This window comes from Strongylocentrotus purpuratus, unplaced genomic scaffold (genome assembly GCF_000002235.5).
Source record: "Strongylocentrotus purpuratus isolate Spur 01 unplaced genomic scaffold, Spur_5.0 spur5_scaffold_8, whole genome shotgun sequence".
Classification (NCBI taxonomy): domain Eukaryota; kingdom Metazoa; phylum Echinodermata; class Echinoidea; order Camarodonta; family Strongylocentrotidae; genus Strongylocentrotus; species Strongylocentrotus purpuratus.
This window is the reverse complement of record NW_022145614.1, coordinates 30,938,354-30,957,515: the sequence shown is the minus strand read 5'-3', so window position 1 is coordinate 30,957,515 and position 19,162 is coordinate 30,938,354. Positions and strand designations below refer to the sequence as shown.

At 35.6% G+C, this 19,162-nt stretch overlaps 1 protein-coding gene across 2 annotated transcripts; it reads right to left on the bottom strand.

The window, feature by feature from the left end:
• LOC100891930 lies at positions 1-19,030 on the bottom strand. 2 transcript variants are annotated; one of them, XM_030975393.1, is made up of 19 exons: positions 18,953-19,030; positions 17,938-18,142; positions 17,300-17,343; positions 16,616-16,827; positions 15,960-16,072; positions 15,344-15,448; positions 14,694-14,733; positions 14,124-14,243; positions 13,071-13,175; positions 12,015-12,126; positions 11,361-11,476; positions 10,865-10,976; positions 10,038-10,169; positions 9,734-9,806; positions 9,174-9,306; positions 6,786-6,839; positions 6,116-6,199; positions 1,347-1,510; positions 1-618 (listed from the first exon to the last, which is right to left on the bottom strand). In XM_030975393.1, exons 2-19 carry the CDS (start codon positions 18,138-18,140, stop codon positions 435-437), a joined length of 2,106 nt encoding a protein of 701 aa, XP_030831253.1. In that variant the 5' UTR covers positions 18,141-18,142; positions 18,953-19,030; the 3' UTR covers positions 1-434. The 2 variants fall into 2 exon arrangements, with proteins under 2 accessions (XP_030831253.1, XP_030831252.1); XM_030975392.1 differs by lacking the exon at positions 6,786-6,839 and having other exon boundaries at positions 6,116-6,253.
• Between the last annotated feature and the right edge of the window lie 132 nt (positions 19,031-19,162).

Genomic DNA, 19,162 nt, shown 5'->3' with positions numbered 1-19,162 from the left:
TTTCTCTCATTGATTTCAAACAAATGAAGTTAATAAAAGACTAGGATTGCCCTATAAGGTTAGGAAGGATGCTGCCTTTTTACCATTTATATTTATTTATTTATTATTTATTATGTATTGGTTGTCTGGAACAAGTGTAGGCTTCCTTGATTCAATCAGGATTTTACCACAAGATTATGGTACTTCAATCCTTCCCTGAGTAATTTTTCTCTATTTTGCCAGCTAGTTATTATGCAAACTATCTCTGATGGATAAATACTGGCTGCAAACACAAGTGAATATTCTCAGATGAAGTTAGACTAGTACTGCTACTTCTCCAAAATACAAATATATTTACAAATAAATACAAAATGTCTACATGTATTGCAACAACCATGAATACCTTGAATATCAAAAGTATCTAGTACAAGAAAATATTGTGCAAAATTATAGCTTCAGCTCTTTGGGCCGACTCCGACCTGTAAGCTATCATCTTCATCTCCAACGACAGCTCCCTCTATAGCTTTCTCTTTGGGGGTGCAGGTAGCTACAAGGGTCGTTACTATGACAACTACAGCCAGACCGATGAACGCTGTCACCCAGTAACCAGAGTAACGCTGGATGGAGAAACCCAGATAACTGAAATGGAGAAGAAAAAAATAGGAAAAAGTAAGGATTGACTGGATTTGGATAAATGAGTTTTTAGACAGAATGGAGTTGACAAGTTTGATTAACCCAAAGACAAAGCACGACAGTGTCTCATTTTATGGACATTATTGCATATCGTCGCCTGACTGGTCGAAGGGCGTTAGCTCAAATTTTAGGTCAAAAATGAAACTTTAAGCAGAAGGGCGTTAGCACTAAATCACCTCAAACTTTTACAAAACTGACTTATTTCCGAAAAAAAAATTGTGGCCGTGTTCTACTATAATATTTTGATTAGTCTCTTATGTTTTTAACCAACTTTCAGAATGGAAAGCAGTTTAAATATAAAACAAATCTTTAAATGCAAATAATTCGTAAAGTAGTTTTCGAGTCGCTCGCGCGCTAACGCCCTTCTGCCAGCCGGCTGACGATATTCTTTTGATTAAGAATGCTAGAAATTACACTTTATACATGAGCAGAAAAGCAATATTTCAAAGAAGTCTCGTCTAGAATAAGAGATTTTATTCTAACTAATATAAAAGTTTATAAATTGGCAGCACAGTGTAACATATAAAACCACTATTTCCGTATACAAATTGGCAAATTGTGCAATCTTCTTCCACGTTGGTTCATTTAATAAATATTAAATTTTGTTTCGAAACAGAACGACAACAAAATCCTTCAAAAAGGACAAAATCTTTCAATTCTGAAGTATTACTGACCTGTGTGAGCACTGGACGATGATATCATTCAAGCCATCATCGTCAAAATCACCAATGACAACGGGAGCAGTCGGTTGGCATGGTAACGTATGCTCTGCCAGGATGTTGCCTGTTTCTAACGAGAGTAGAACAATGTGATCCCATCCTGCAATCACCGCTGCTGACTGAAAGAAATGGACAAAAATTAACCGTCAAGATTGAAGAATAAGGGCTTGTTCAGATATTACTCGGTAAACTGCCACAAAAAAAGTGGTCACATTTTTTAAACAAGTGTAAATGAATAGCAACTGTGGGCAACAAAGGTTCTGCATGTATTCACTGAGCACTGTGTAATATAAGATCTAGAAATTTAAAGCATGTTACACTTTACGTCATCAATAAAGTACAGTAGTTCGCCACCTCCTACCCGAATTAGGCTTAATGACAGCAATATTTTTGTTTGAAGTACTGTATTATCAAGATAATCTAATGCCACCTTGTAAGTTTGTAAGTATAATACAATTACAAACAATTCTTGATGTTTGTCATCATTATTATCATTATCATTATTATTATCATTATCATTATCTTTTAATACTACCATAACTATTATTATTATTTCATTATCATTACATAACATTCTTAGTATTGTTACTATTTTAATTATTATATATATATATATATTTGTTTGTATCTAATTATTATTATTATTATCAATATCATTATTATTATAATTTTTATTATCATTATAATCATCATCATCACACGTCAGCCTAACAGGCTGACGTGTTTGTTATTGCTCTCCAAGTTGCATGTTATTTTTATTGGATTTCTGTACTTGTGTGGATATAATGCATACTATCTTGTTCTATTATGTGCAGGGATATTTTAGAGCCGGTTCTGTGCGGTAATATGCTGTATTTATTTAGATATTTGATGTAACATTTTGTATACCATTTGTGCTACCTGTATTGAGCAGGCCATTTTGTCCATGTTATAGTGTACAGTGTAGTGTAGACAACTTTCACTATTCATGTTCACTCAGCTGTAAGGGCTGTATGTACAATACAATGGATACACTTCACTTGTGCTTTTGTGTGATACTTATACTGTCTGTATGTGATTCAAGTACATGTTCACAAATGCGTGAACCTGTGAAGAGGACTGGTACAGAGAGTATAGGTAAGTCGAGTGAATGTAAGTATTCAAAGTATTCAAAGTGTAGAATATTATATTACTGTAATTCTACGGCAACATTTCAACTGTGTTTGTTAGTATCCGGTGACATAAATCCAAATCCTGGACCAGAATATGGTGATCATTCGTCGAAAAACCCGAGTGCATCAGCGAGTCAACAGAGATTGTGCATCAAGTATGACCGGTCCTCTCTCCTACTGTCTAATCCTGCCTGGTCACATCTACCCCTAGTGACTATTGATCATAATCTTGATAGACTTATATACAGAACATCAAGAAACAGGGGGGTGGTGAATGAAGATACATGGAGTAACATCAGAGAGTTCGGCATTCAAGCAAGGCAACGAGGGACAAGGGGTGGACAGAGGAAACAAAGGAACATTGGGATAATGCCATCTCAGCAGAGTCATCAGGTGACCCTACGTGGTCAGAGGGGAGTCAACACTAACAATCTCCAGTATATCAAGACTGTGGATTTGAGCACAAACGTGTCCATGCACCTTTTGAACACTCGATCTATTCGCAACAAAACTGTAGGAATCTATGACTATACTATTGATGAAGATGTGGATATCTTAGTCATCACAGAGACATGGTTGTCTGAGGATGACCCAGTAGTCATTCAAGAACTTAAACCTTCTGGATACTCCTTCATTAACATTGCACGTGGTAATGATCCTCATGGTGGCATTGGGATTTTGCATAAGACACATCTGAACTTGAGACTGATGAAATCGGACTCTCCATCAGTAACATTTGAGTCAGCGCATGTGGTTGATGAGAGTAAGGGTCTTCACATATTTGCTATATATAGACCACCTCCATCTGCAGTGAATGGCTTCACTGCGAAAGCTTTTCTTGACGAAATTGATGAGTTCTTCGGGAGATGCGCCATGCCTAGTGGTCACACTATTATCGTTGGTGACTTCAATGTCCACGTGGATCAACCAGATCTTCCAGTCAGCCGGCAGTTCCTTGATCTCATCCGTGCCTCAGGATTCCAACAACATATTACGCTTCCAACTCATCAGCATGGACATACCCTTGACTTGGTGATTACGCGTTGTGCAGACAACATCTTGCATAACTGTATGGTTCTTGATAAAGGCATATCAGACCACTATGTCATTAGCTGTGACTTAAATCTACAGAAGTCGGATGCTAAGAGAACTCTTATTACGTCAAGGAACTATCGCTTGATCAATCAAGAGAGTTTTGGTAATGAACTTGTTGCGGTTTTACAGAGTATATCACAATGTGGTGATGTTAATGAACAGGTTGAATTCATCAACAAGGCTATCTGTGATGTTCTTGATCGACATTGTCCGGTTTCTGTTCGGATGAAAAGAGATAGACCATGTGGACCGTGGTATGATGATAATATCCACCTGCTCAAGAGAAAGAAGAGGAAATCTGAAAGGAAATGGAGAAAATCAAATCTAAGAGCTGATCGTGACATTTTTGTTTGTCATAAGGATGAACTTAACGCTGCTATAGTGAAATCAAAGAGTAGCTATTTTACTAATCTGCTGCTTGAAGCTAACTGTAAAACTATGTATGCTACTTTACATTTACTTCTTGGTTCATCTAAGAAGGTCCTCCCTTATTGTGATGATCAGACAGATCTAGCAAACAAATTTGCAGGGTTTTTTGATGATAAAATCTCTAAGATTAGGACTGTTCTAGATAAAAGGGAACAGGGTCTTCAAACTTCTGGTATCGTTCAGTCCATGGATAAACATCAATGTGAGACTGGTTTCTCCACGTTTGTTGATGTCTCTCCATCAGATATTAAAATGATTATTTCTAAATCAGCGAATAAATTTTGTTCCCTGGACCCAATGCCAACGTGGCTTGTTAAGGACAATATTGAAGTATTGGTTTCCCCATTTGTTTCATTAATTAATTCATCTTTGAGGAGTGGTGTGTTCCCTGACAAGTTTAAAGACGCTATTATATCACCCTGTCTCAAGAAATCAACTTTGGACTCTCTAGTTTTGGCAAACTATAGACCTGTGTCTAATCTTGCATTTCTTTCTAAAGTGCTCGAGACTATTGTATTGAAACAGTTAGTTAAACATCTGGACTGTTGTGATCTGCATGAAGTGTTACAATCTGCATATAAAGCAAATCATAGTACAGAGTCGGCATTACTCCGAGTCAAGCATGATCTTCTCTTAGCAATTGATAAGAGAGAAGGTGTAATAATGGTCATGCTTGACTTGAAGTCTGCCTTCGATACCATTGATCATTCAGTGTTGTTGCGTCGCTTGCACTCAGATTTCTTTTTGTCTGGTACCGTACTCGACTGGTTTCAATCATACTTAGAGGGTCGATCATTTGCAGTATCCATTGGTAGTCATTTGTCTCATAAACTTAGTTTGAAATATGGTGTTCCTCAAGGTTCTGTATTGGGGCCTCTATTATTTACGATGTACTTGAGACCACTTGGTGATATCTTGAGGAATAACGGTGTTGAATTTCATTTATATGCTGACGATGTTCAGTTGTATTATTCATTTAACCCCAAATCTTCAAGTAGTTTCCAGAATGCAATATTATTGATAGAGAAATGTGTTAGTGAAGTTAATGTATGGATGATAAAGAACAAATTACTCATGAATGAACAAAAAACAGAGTCTCTTTTAATTATTTCTTCTAGACTTAGACATTATTTACCTGATCATGTTCATTTGTTACTTGGCGATGCTTTTGTTGAGCCCTCTGAATCAGTCAGAACTCTAGGTGTTGTTCTTGACTCTTCTTTGACCATGTCTCAACAGGTTACTTCACTATGTAAGTCTTTAAATTTTCATTTATATAACATATCTAGGGTCAGAAGGATGCTAACTGATGAGGCATGCCATCATGCTATTCGCTCTCTTGTTTTAAGCCGTCTTGATAATGCCAATTCCCTCTTGATTAATATAAATGTTTCTGATATCGATAGACTTCAACGAATCCAGAATCGTGCAGCCCGTATTATTTCAAATGCAAGAAAATATGATCATGTGTCTCCCTTGTTAAAACAACTACACTGGTTACCTGTTCATAAGAGAATAATCTATAAAGTTTCACTATTTGTTTATAAATCCATGTATAACCTTATCCCATCCTATATTTCTAGTCTGTTTTGTCCCATCCAGCAATCAAGATATCCATTACGTTCAAGGTCAGACCCCCTTCTTCTGCAAATCCCCCGCATCAATTCAAAGAAGGGTCAACAAAATATAATTTTTTCTGGTCCCACTATTTGGAATAGTCTCCCTTTAAGCATTCGTTCTTGCACCTCAGTCGCATTATTTAAGAAACATTTAAAAACCCATTTGTTTTCTTTGTAATTGTCATCTTTTTTTTGGAGTGTAATGCACTTGGAGAGTATATAACTATTATGTTTGTATTTTAAAATGTAAAGCGCCTTGAGCATGTTCATGTAAAGGCGCTCAATAAATACCAATATGTATCATTATCATTATTATTATTACTATTAGTATTATTATTATTATTATTATTATCATTATGATCATTATCATTATTAATATCATCATCACCATTACTATTAATATCACTGTAAACAAATAATATATTCTGACCTGTTGCCCAAACTCCTGTATAGAGAGAGGAAGGATGCTGGGTAGCAAAGCTCTATGATATATCTCTTGAAGATCATGATCTACCTTCCTGAACTTCTTTACAATGTAACGCTCACTCCACAAAGCTGATGTTGATACCTGATAGTATACAAATATACACTGCCTTGAGAGGTTCTGGTTAAAACTATGCACAAGAGGTGACTCCAATAGTACTATTTGCTGAGGGGCACAGCCCCGAAGCAAATGGTACTTTTGGAGTCACCGAGGCCCATAGTTTAACCAGTACCTCGAATAGAAGGCATGGTATATTTGTTTTATATCCTGCATCAAAAATTTATTAAAAAAAAAAAAAAAAAAAAAAAAATACATTTTTGGGAAAAAAAATTTAGAACAAAAAAAATGTCAATTTTTATCTAAAAAGATTTAAAATATTTTGTTTTCATTAAATTAAGATTTGAAAAAAAAAAAATTGATTCAATTAAAAAAAAAAATCAACATTTTTTTTTCAACTCCCAAATAGTAAACCAAAATAGTACTCTCATATAGTACTTTCTAAAAATAGCTCAAATATTTTTGGTCATGTGACGAGCTCTCAACCAATCAGACGCCAACAAATTTTTGATGCAGGATATAATTCGAGATAAAAAGCATGCCATAGTCTGTTATCTACTTTCCTGAACTTCTTTACGATGTAACGCTCACTCCACAAAGCTGATGTGGATACCTGATAGTTGGAAATGAAAAGCATGCCATAGTATGTTAATTGTCATAAAAAATTGAAATTGCGCAGAATGGACACTTATCATTGGTGCTCCTGTAGATGTCTCTAGGCACACGCAGCCATCGCTGTGCCGATGTGTCAGTCATCTCTTGCATGGAGACAAAATATGAAAAGTATTATTATAATTGCTTATAGCTTCAAAGTTATATGGGTAACACCAGGGGCCGTGGAGACTATGCTATCTTTCATGTTATTAAAAAAATGTTAAATGTCATTACAAATCTAAATTAGGACAAGACAATGTAAATTCTTGTGCAAGCTGGCTGCTTGTGTGTACAGACATCTGCTGGAGCACCAATGATAAGTTTCTATTTTGCGCAATTTCAATTTGGTATGAGAATTACCATACTTTACACTAACATAAAACCAGGGTTCATACACTTACACATTTTTAAAATTCCATGACTTTCCATGACTTTCCAGAGCAGGATAATGTAAATTTCCATGACCATTTTCAATGATGAACATGTCTTAATTTAAAGCGTACAACTATACATCATCGCAATACTAGGAAGCAAATCAAAAAAATATAAGGCGCACCCCTATTTCGAAGATTCCCCCCCCCCCCCAAAAAAAAAAAAAAATCTGAAAAAAAATCTGAAAAAAAAATCTGAAAAAAAAAAATCTGTCATCTTTAGTTTAAAAACAACATTGTTACTAGACCTAGGTCTAACTTAGTTCACAAGCACTTCAATTTGCCTCGTATAATGAAAGTGAAAGTATTTTTTGAACACTGAAATAAGACGCGATCTGATCTGGTTAACAAAAAGCCAACATTGGTCTTTTTGTTAACATCAGATCGGCTCTTATTTCAGTGACAGTGTTCGAAAATACTTTCATTTTATTACGAGGCACAGTTGTAGTGCTTGTGAAATAAGTTAGACCCCGTAACAATGTTGTTTTTAAAACTAAAGATGACAGAATTTTTGACCCCCGAGTCCAAACAGAATTGTTGACAGGCTAGTGTTCGCGTGGTGATTCGTTATCCCCTGTGTAAGTGAGCTGCATCATACAGGTGAGTGAGCTGAAGACACGGGAGAGCTTCGGCTGGCAAAGTGCCATGCGACAGGGCATAATTTATCAAGACTGAAAAAAAAACTGAAGACAAAAAACTCTCTTCCTTTCAAATTAGGAACGTAGTTTAACTTCAAATAGTAGATCCTATTCTTTATTTGCATTATGTAATTCATGTTGAGACACAGAGATTTTTGAAAACCTTTGCGGACCTTGGGGAAAGCAGCAACCACGAGGCTAGGCTAGCTAAATGGCTGTATGCTCGCGCTCGCACAATGGACGCCAAATGTGGAATCAAATGCGATTCAGGGTTGCGATATTCGAGTGAGCAACACGATTTTTAAAGGGGTTCTTAAGAAAACACGAGTGGCTCATGATGCATAGTTATTTACATTTAAATTATTGTTTTATGAATATTCTGTGGTAAAACCCCGGGTAAAACACCTTCATTCAAACTTTTAATAAAAATCAAAGCACAAGCTCGATCAAAAAGTAATCGTACAGCGTGCATGCAGCATTCGTGTATGTACACACACCGGCACCATGCACCGCAACTGTCACTGCAAGTCATTGACGCACACAAACATCTTGCATACATGTATGAAAGACAAAATAGACACGATACTAGTACCTAGGTCCTAAAGATATTGCATGTAATTTATTACGAAAAAGGTCCTGTGAACCAGAGATTTTACAAAATGTATTATCCTTTGTTCACAAGACAAATTAAATGCCATTTTAACAAACATCTTGAAAAAAAATGATTTTCCCTGACTTTTCAGAAGAAATGGACGAATTCCCCGACTTTCCCTGACTTTTTGCTTCTGGAAAAAACATTTGTAAATTCCCTGACTTTCCAGAAATTCTCTGACCCATACGAACCCTGTAAAACATAAAAGATTACGTTTCAAAATACTGCCCCAGACTGACAATATATTGCATCACCCTGAGTGGCCCAAAATGAGATGACATGGAAACGGGTTTGGAAATCAATTAGGCAGTGTGACTGGATTTACAGTCAAACCTGCTTTAGCGACCACCTGTATATAAAAGCCAACTGTCTATAAAGACCACATTTTTTGTTTCCCTTGAATATGGTTTCTCATTGAAACATGTACTGAAGGAACCTGTACAAAAATACCACCTGCCTGTAAAGACCACTTTTCATGTTTCCCTTGAGTGGTCTTTATATACAGGTTTCACTGTAATAGCAATTATCAAGCATTCACAGGTCGACATGGAAAGGTCAAGATGATAACTGACCTGCCAATTGAACTGTCCTTGAGGCCCGTAGCTAGTCACCTGACCTGTACTGACCGTGAAGATGGTGTCCATGCCAGCCTTGGACATTGAGAGGCCGAGCAAGTGACTGATGATACCTCGTCGCTTAGCAACACTGTAAATACAAGGGTAAACAAACATGGCTGCATATTTACTCAATATTACCAATTTCTATAGTAATTACTGTTGTGCTTTCTTGTTTATCATCAGTGTCATCAGTCAATCATGTAAATAAAAGTTGATATTGGGGAGGGGCAGTATCATCAATGCCTTATTTGAAAATGAACCCTTACTATGATTCAAATATTTTACTTGAAGTTTTTGTCATTCTCAATTTACACTCCTATTGTCTCAGAAAAGTATATTATAGGGCAAATATCATAAAACATAAATATGTGTAGAAGTAAAATCATTATCGCCATAATAGTTTTGAAAAGAGAGAGAAAGAGACAGAGAGGGATAGTAAGGGTGGTAGAGAAAGAGAAAAGGACAAGAGATATGAATGAAATTGAACTCTTGTTACCTAAGCAATGACCTCTTACCTTTTCACAATCAATGGACGTAGACTGAGCTCTTGATTTTCCTTTATCTCAGAACTTCCTGAAGCATAAGCCCCTAGAAAATTACAAATGACAAAGTCAGACATTGATATTGAATTTGCTTTGATATGATTTGACATGGTATATTTCATCCCAAAAAAAAAAATTGGAGTTATGAAAAACAAATTGTGATTTTAATTACTATGATATATATAAATACAAGCCGTTACATACATATAAGGAGGAAATCAAGCTTAAAGAAAAGTGACCATGAAATGTAGCTAATCTGTGTGGTTCATTCACTTACATGGGTATGATAAAGCAGCCCAGAGGGAGGAAGGGTAGCAAATGGATCCATTATACAGCTCAGAGTGGGGAGGATGGCCAGTTTTTACAACAGCTTGACAATTGCCTTCACTCCCGTCATCAGTAAATAAAGCTGAAATGGAACAAAAATTTAATATCAACAAATTTGATAATCCATTTAAGTAATCACCAGTACTCTGCAGAATGCATCGAAAACACATTGACTCACAATTTAATTTGCTCAATATAACACAAAATGAAAACAGCATAAATTATTTATAGCCTCATAAATGTACCATATCTATACAGAGACATTCCAAAGTCTAAAAAAATGATTACTGAATGTGCATTGTGATAAATCATTTCTCGACAACAGGGCAACTATTTGATACAAAGATCTTTCAACAAATCAGCTCATAAATGTAATATAAGTACCGATAGCTATAATTGAATGCGTTCTCATTTTGAAGAGCACATATTGCATTTGTTTTGAAAGATAAGATAGAGTTCTGGTCATCTGATTGCACTGTGAAGGAAACTGTCAGGAAGCAACTTGGTAAGGTTTTTCAAGAAAATGGCGGCACTTATTTCATGTTAAAAGGCATCCCACCATGCCAAGAATATTTTCATTTATATATCTCTTGTACATATTCGTATGGAATATTGTATATCGAAGGGCAGGAATACATCTCATTTTTCAGAATACCTCCACTTATTCTTTGGGGTAAGGTTTCCTTTAATGTCTACAATTCTGGATTGAAATTAGTAAAGATATTTCATAACTGTCCACTTTACCCAATTCAAAAGCTGATTATTCAATCTCCTTACCTTTTGCCTGATCGACAACACCATCCTTGTCAATGTCAGCGTAGGTTGCATCAGGAGAAAGGTCAAGCCGTGTCATAGGTCGTCCAGACTTCAGCTCCAGAACCTCTATGCCCTGTGTATTAAGAAGAATGCAGATGACCTTGAACATGAGTTTTGATATGCATTGAAAGATGAAATCTTGGCAAAACAGGAAGCAAAAATATTTTTTTAAAGTCAATTATATTTTTGTACTTGACAACATGAGAGTTAGTCAGCCATGAATCAACATAATACACTGACCAAATTGCCAAATTAGGATTCAAAAAGATTAAATGAACAGTATTGGGGGAAACAAGTATGGAAAAACTGGTCACTTTTTTTCAGGCACTTTATGACCATTTTGAAGCAATTTTTTTTTTAGGGCTTCGATATTACACCATATCACAGACACTGACAATACGTAGGGCTGTGCATCTCAGATTTAACATTGTTAAACGATGCTTTTAAGCCAACTTACCTGTTGAGAATGAATGATGACAGCATTAGGATTCTTGATGTGTTCTGATGCTGAGTGTGGTGGAAGACCTCCAAAATGGTGGCCAGCGATGTGTTCCTCAAAGCTCGATGTCAGATCTATCAAACAATGAATGAGAGATGGTTGGAAGCACACATTAAGCTATTCATAATCTATTCAAATTCATGCATCAAAGCCAAGCCAACGCAGAGAAAGTTAGAGAAATATAACAATTTCAGTAAAGTGAGACCAAGCACCAAGTCTCATCTCTGTCTGTGTACCATACACTATGAATATGACGGACAAAGAAAGCGGACAAAATACAGTTCCTCAGGTAGATAAAGGAACATTCCTTCACTGCTATTGTGTTAAAATGTGTAAAACAGGTGGCACATGCATATTCACCTGTTCTACACATTTTTACACAATAGCAGTGAAGGGATGTTCCTTTATCTACCTGAGGAACTGAATATTTTGTCCGCTTTCTTTGTCCGTCATGTTCATAGTGATATTACAGTATTATCTTCTACATCTTCACCATTACTATCATATATACATCAAAATCAAATGAGGAAGGTAAAAATGATGTATAGTTGTGCTCTTCTTTTCAGGTATAAATAAAAAGTTTCCTGTATTATTTCAGAACTATATACTTACATGATGATACTGACAGAATATGTTCATCTTTTTCTGCACTCTTTTTGACCCCGTCCTTGCGGAACTCTGCAATGTCAATCTTGGTGTCCATGCTAGACTGCCATCGGAAAGGCTAAAAATGGTGGGTGGAAGGAGAATTTTAAATAGCAAGAATAGAAGACTTTAAAGAGAAATCCAAACCAGATAGACAAATACTCTAAAACAAAGCAGAAAAATAAGAGAAGCAAACTGATGAAAGTTTCAATTAAATCTGACAAAATATAAAAAAGTTATGAATTTTTGAAAGTTGTGATTACTATACGTATGGGCACTTCAAATTGGCTGAAGCAGTAATGTCAATGTGATGTAGTGCTGGACAACTTTCCCATCTATTCCAACATATAAAATGACTAAACTTAGAATTTTTCAAAAATTCATTGCTCAGGGGGGGTCCATTCTTTTTAGAGGAACACATAATAATATGCTATCTATAATATATTTTGAGTAGTGCCCCAAAGGAGGAGGAACGTACGAGAAAAACAGAAACTAATGATATATTTGTACACAGCAAATGGGAGAGTAATCCACGTCCTATGTCACAATCCACTAACTGAATTACCAATTTGAGATTCGCTAGACTTAGTGATCTCATATTTCAAACATTTTTAACTTCCTTACTATTGGTCGGATTTTATCCAAACTTTTGCCATTCTGTTTCTGTTATTTTTCTGCTTTAATTCAAATCAACTTATTACGAGGGTTGGATTTTCCTTTAAGGTAATGTTTTTGCTGCCATATAGCTGCTTGTTGCATTACGAACTGATCCACATTTCTGAAAAAAATTATTATTTTTAAGAGTAAGGCCAACTTAACCATGGAAAAACTAAAAATGTATAAAAGTAGGTAGTCCTATGAACTGCTTAGGTTTAAGATTGTCAAGTCCAATTTAGAAACATTGATATTTCATAGCATATTGTATTTCTTTTCTTCTTAGCTTCACAAAGCATCTCAAGTTTTTATGATTAGATTAATGATAGTATCTTGTATTATCATATGAACTATCTTGGCAATATTTACCATTTGTTTGAGGAGTGCTTGGTTGTACTGGTTCCATCCAAGTTCACCTTGATGCCCCCAGCCTCTCTTCAAATTCAACTTGAAGTGGAATCCTTCGAACAGTTTCTTTAAACAGGAAAGGAGAAAAAAGGGGGAACAATGGTATAAGAGCTGCAGTGGTGATCCAGACCTTGACAAGAGGAGGGGCAAAACTTCTCAACTTCCTGTGATCCATTGACTTTTAGATAGAAAGTCACTTTTAGAGGGTCATATTTTGATTAGGTATTGCCCAATATGACCAAGTAGTTAAACGGTTGACTTACTTTGAGAATATAAAAGTCAGTAGGTTGTGTTTTATAGCACTTACAAATCAAAAATTAAAATTACAATCACAATGAGCTGTTGTAAACATCTATCAAAATCTTTCACTGCAGAATCATCAACTTTTGTGAATAATTAATGAAAGCCATATGGTAAGAAATTCTCCTCTATTTAGTGTTCTGTTATATGATTAATTATTATGCAGCATGAAACTTTCAGTAACCTTGAACACTTACAACAAATAATATGAGTTCTTTTTGGAGCAAGAAGGATGTTTACCCCTATACTTTAACACAGAGTTAATGCTGTTATGGCTCTGAACAGACAATGTGAAAGTTTTTGGTAATGAACATTATTCAATAGATAATTTGAATATTCCCGCCATCCAATAGAATGTGTTCAGGAATCAACAAAAGACATATATTCAACAAAAAAGTCTAAATATTGTCTAAATGAAATACAAATTCTTCTGAAATTCACACAGACAGAGAATCTTCTTTAGATACCATACAAAGACTAGTGGAAGGTATTCTTATTTTGAAACACTGACCAATTTGTGAGACATTGTAGGTCAGCACCACAAGCACCCACCAGAAGTGTAAGCTGGTGCTATATAAGAAGCCATCATCATTATCATCATCATCAGACATCATCATCAGACGTCACCATCATTAGACATCTTCAACATCAGACATCATCATCATCATCAGACATCATCAACATCATCATCATCATCATCATCATCAGACATACCTCTTCTGTGTTTGTTTCTTCTCCAAAGTCTCCTGGAAGATGATGCCATCTTACATCACCGTGACGACCAGATAGAGCAAAGGTTGAGAAATGACCTACATCATGGCTTGACTTACTCTCCTTGGAAGAAAAACCATTAGCTCATTATTACCAGGAACATGTGGAAGGTACGCAAATTGCTAGCAATCCGGAGTCATATTTTCACATTCATGGTTAAATTCTTGAACAATTTCAAAGTACTTTATATGAGAAGAAACAGGAGCCCACTAGCGAACAACGAAGCCAATGTGCAAGGTTCGTAGGGTGCGGGAATGGGTGATTACGAACACATTTTTGGTTTTTTTAACATCACTCTTCACACAGGGGTATGGGTGCCAATTGTGGCTAGGTGGTATCGATATCAAATTTTAAATCATCACCTAGCCCTTAGCTCATCATGTCTACCAACATGGAGGGATCTAAGCATTACTTGTATTAGAAACAGACTCAACTATATGTAATGTGAAACATCATGCTGCCCTCTCAAGTCCAACATTCTGTGACCTAATTTTGAATAATCTAGTGACTTACCTTGTTTGCACCATCGAACCCATGACCATCATGACTATGTCTGTAATGAATACACAGAGAAGATGTGTGAATAGATAAGAAGATAGGACAGAACACCTCTTCCAAAATAGCAAACAGTTGAAGGGCTTTTATTACGACGGTGTACAGTTGTTCTTAAATATACATTATTATATAAAGTACCAAAGTGTGACGTCATACTGGCCAACTTGTCAAGGTTGCTGGCTCCAAAAAATCTTGTGCTGAACCCTCAACACTGACTTTGCCATGCTCCAGCTCGTTGCTTGAATATATTTCGCGGTGAACCTCATGCGCAGGCTCTGTTATTTAGAACCAGTAATCTGGACGCCGAGCGACTATGACAATAGCACTTTGGTACTTGATATTCTGAAGAATCAGACGCTCCTCTTAATGTAAATCAGAATGCGAATTGCATATACTACATGTTGCTAGGTAGGGCAATCCATAATGTTTGTCCTACCTAGCAACAAATTTTGTATGCAATTCATGATTTTATAACTGAGATGCAATTATCTGTAACAGGTGAATGAAATAATTTGTATCGAGGCACTTCACAAATACATATGCATTAAATTTGGTTACATTAGGAAAATAGCCTACTGCCAAGACAAAGACTGGTAATCAATTCTCACTTTAAGGTCGCATGTGCCAGTCTATCTGCCAGCCTGCCACCTATGATCACCAGTCCACCATCATCAGATTGCAGACTGTGTGGAAGAATCAAGATGGCTGCTTCACTGGAAGAAAAAAAGGAAAGTGCAAAATTTAGATAAAAGTTATCAAAACAGTTTGTTTTAAAAATCAGAAAATAGAAATATCCTTTAGATTCTGATTAATTTGCTATTAAAACTGAAAGAGTCTTTATATCAAAGCAGCTGACACGTCTTTACACAAACATATACTACATATATATATATATATATATATATATATATATAAAGATTAAGTTATGTAAAGGGGATTCCAGGTACCTTTCATTAATATTTGTCCTTTTCCTCCTCTTTTCCTCCACTCTTTCTCCAACACAACGCATAATGATACTGAAGACAATTTTGAGAACATGACTGAAGTTTATCTTCCCACAAAACAAGGATCTACGGCAAATTTTATATAAGGGTGAATCTTTACATATGTGAAGAAAGAGAAAATACAAAAAGGTGGTCTATTAATTTGTCAAAATATGGGGGTCACTTGGAATTTTTAGGCCAATACTTGCAACAACAACAAAGATGATCAAAGGTAACTCACCTCATAACATACTGATGACTCCAGGTTGTGTTTGGTAGCTTCATGGACCAAATCAATTTGAAATCACTATTCAGACAAACCACTGTCCAATCAGCACACAAAACAACAATTACCTGCAGAAGAGAATGAGGAATCAAAACAGGTTTCTTATGTTGATGTTAATTAGTCAAACCTGTCTATTAAGGCTAGCCAAGGAAAACTCAGGAAGTGATCACTGGAGACAGGTGGCTTTACTAGGCAGGTTCGACAACATACATTTTTTTCTTGAGGAAGACATAATGCATGGCTGCTATAGACAGGTGGCCACTGAGGTTTGACTATATGCTTGATACTAGTAAATTGAATTCTCAAAAGCACAGTTGGGAAGGCAAGGTATTACTTAATCGTTTTTATTCTTGTTTCATTTTTGCAAGAGATATTTGTGTCTAAACTGCCATTTATTAAATGCATCATCTAATCTGGAATATGTTGTTGAAAAAAAGGAGTTCTTCTTATCAAAGATTATATAAAAATATTATGAAATCTGGGTTTCAGTCTTCCTGTTGTCCAACTAAACTATTGCATTTTACTACTTATATACATACACTTTTTGTCAATTGCAAGCAATCTAAATCATCTTCTTGAGATACTTATGTAGCCACAACCGCAAGCCCTACCTGCTTTCGAACTTGATTATCTGAAGTCAGGGGCTCTAGGTATCCTGTTGCCATAGCAACTGCTTGTTTCTTGTCTCCAGCTATATCTGCTTCGTCTGAGAGAAGAGAGAACTCATCCAGGGTGTTGAGATACGGTAGAGCCTTGAGTCCTGGAGAAGGTTTAGACGTCTTAAGGAGGAGCAGGGAGGAATCCTTGGTTGTCAACAGGATCTCTGTCATTTGAAAAACAAGAGAGAAGATATAATTCATGAAGGTGTGTTGAAATATGGCAAAGCCTTGAGTCCTGGAGAAAGTTTAGAGGTCTTGAGAAGGAACAGAGAGGAACAAGAAATCAAGATGGAATTCAGACGTATACAAAAATATGTTAATGTTTGCATCGAATTATTAATATAATATTTTTCATATATCCCGATTGGTATTCCCAGGTAAAAAAAAAGAAGGATGTTAAAAAGAATTGAGCATCAGTTAACATGTTTAATTTTTTTATCTGCTCATATAAAGATACCTAATGGTAAATGGAGGGCCCAAATCATATTATTATCATCACAAAACAACAACAACAATAATTATAATATAATGTTCTTCTATAGCATGTTTCAGAACTGTAGGCTCCTTCAATTCATTTTACAATTTACATAAACTGAAAACACTTTTAAAAAAGATGTTGCTTTTATATGGCCTTACCATTTCTACCATCACTCTCAATATCAGCTACCAATGGAACAGGTCTGGAAAAATGAAATAATGAAATGATAAATACTTCATGATAAAGTGTTCATTAATCAAGATACAGTATATGCTAATCAAAGTCTCTGGAGGGCAGAAAAATAAGCTGCCTTAGAAAACAGGTAGAATCCATTCCAACTTGTTAAATGAAAGCAAACTCAAACTGGCAACCTTATTCATTACACATAATATTCCTACACTCTATGAAAGAGTAGTAGAAAATACAGTTAACAACAAAATTATTCATACACCTTGTATACTTTGTGTTTTTGTGATTTTTTAAACTCAAGAATAAAAGGGGGACTGGTTGAATTGGGGCCTTTCTTGAATACTTTAAGATGTAAGCTTTAATATGTCACATTCTCAAGAAACATAAGTCTGGACAAATCAATTTTCATATACTTTAAACTGTAGGTAATGATATAATGGGCATATCTACATTAGTCTTTCTTCTTCTTCTCCTTTCTTTCTTCTTCTTTCATCTTCTTCTTCTAGGTTAAGTATAGTCTTATTCATAAAATATTGTAATCCTTTGTATGAGTGGTGTTCAATGCTGTAGACATGTGAAAAACAACTGGTCATTTTTGAGAACTTACAATTTTTTCAAGGTCCTAGTATTCATACTCTCTTCGTAGAAACCTGTGCTGACCTCGTACCGCCAGGAAGGAACAAGTTCAAAGCTGTGCTGAACTCTTAAAAGATAGGTAGCCATCAGAGAAAGTATCACCAAGATGACCCCATCACGGAGAGAAAATGACCTCTGCTGAGCCGCCTGAGCGGCACTGGTAATTTTATCCATTTCTGATATGCGAGAGAAACAAAAAAAATGGAGAACAATCTTCAGTTTATTAGAAATAATTCAATATGCAATCTAAACGTGAAACCTGTGAAGAAGTGTATACTAATATCAATGTTTTTCTGAAAAATGCTCCAAAAATAACAAGAAAATTGACACGAAACATGTAATAAACATAACAACTTTTAACTCATGATCTTTATTTGGACATTTAATGAATATTTACTTCATTTTGGATATGTTTTAGTAGGGTATCTCCACGCTGGAGTTACGGGTCAAATTTTGGAAAGGTTTCTGAACAAGTGGCGTTATATTCACATCAGATTTCAAACCTCCTGTCATCTCAACAAATATTTTGAGACCGAGATCTTATGCAAAAATAGTGTTAGTTAGAGTTTATACTTAGATTAAACTTACCGGTTGTTAGATTCTTAGAAAAATAAATATTATTGCTCAAATTCAAAACTTAAATCTTAATCTGAAACAGACACTCCAAAATCATACTGTTTCCTTAAATGACAATGCAGCTCTGTAATTTTCAGTCAATTCCAAGCTCAAAATCAATTTTGAAGGAATTCTGGTGAGGCTCTCCCGCCTCTTCTTCTTCTTCTTCTTCTTCTTTGTCCTCCTCCCCCTTTTCTTTTTCTTCATGACCGACACAAATTTCAAGCGATGGGACTGAATAAAAACAAAGTGATCAAATAGCTACGGGCAAATCTCAGTACTGCAGAATTATAATCATCATTCATTCTTTTAATTTGACGGAAATGTATTACTCATGCTAACTGAACAACAGATAGATGAAATATACTTACCCAAAACAAAGGAAATTAAGTGAAAAATGGACCGACTTTGTTTCTGTTCTTCTCTCAGTTTTTTTTCTATGGTGTCTTTCAAAAGAAAATAACGTACGGAAAATCTCATTCTGGCTCTGCGCTCTCTTGTTACTTTTTGCGTGCAAGAAAGAAAATATCAAAAACGTAACCCTATTCCCAGTACTAAATAAAATCTCTGATTTTGTTGTC

Bases quoted from the DNA above. Each gene is read 5' to 3' on its own strand.
- LOC100891930 (XM_030975393.1), bottom strand. From the start codon at position 18,140: ATGGATAAAATTACCAGTGCCGCTCAGGCGGCTCAGCAGAGGTCATTT. The intron at 16,828-17,299 runs GTAAGGCCATAT...TTCAAATGACAG, and splicing joins TGAGAGTGATGGTAGAAATG to AGATCCTGTTGACAACCAAG. The intron at 13,176-14,123 runs GTATGTCTGATG...TCCTGTTTAAAG, and splicing joins AAGAAACAAACACAGAAGAG to AAACTGTTCGAAGGATTCCA.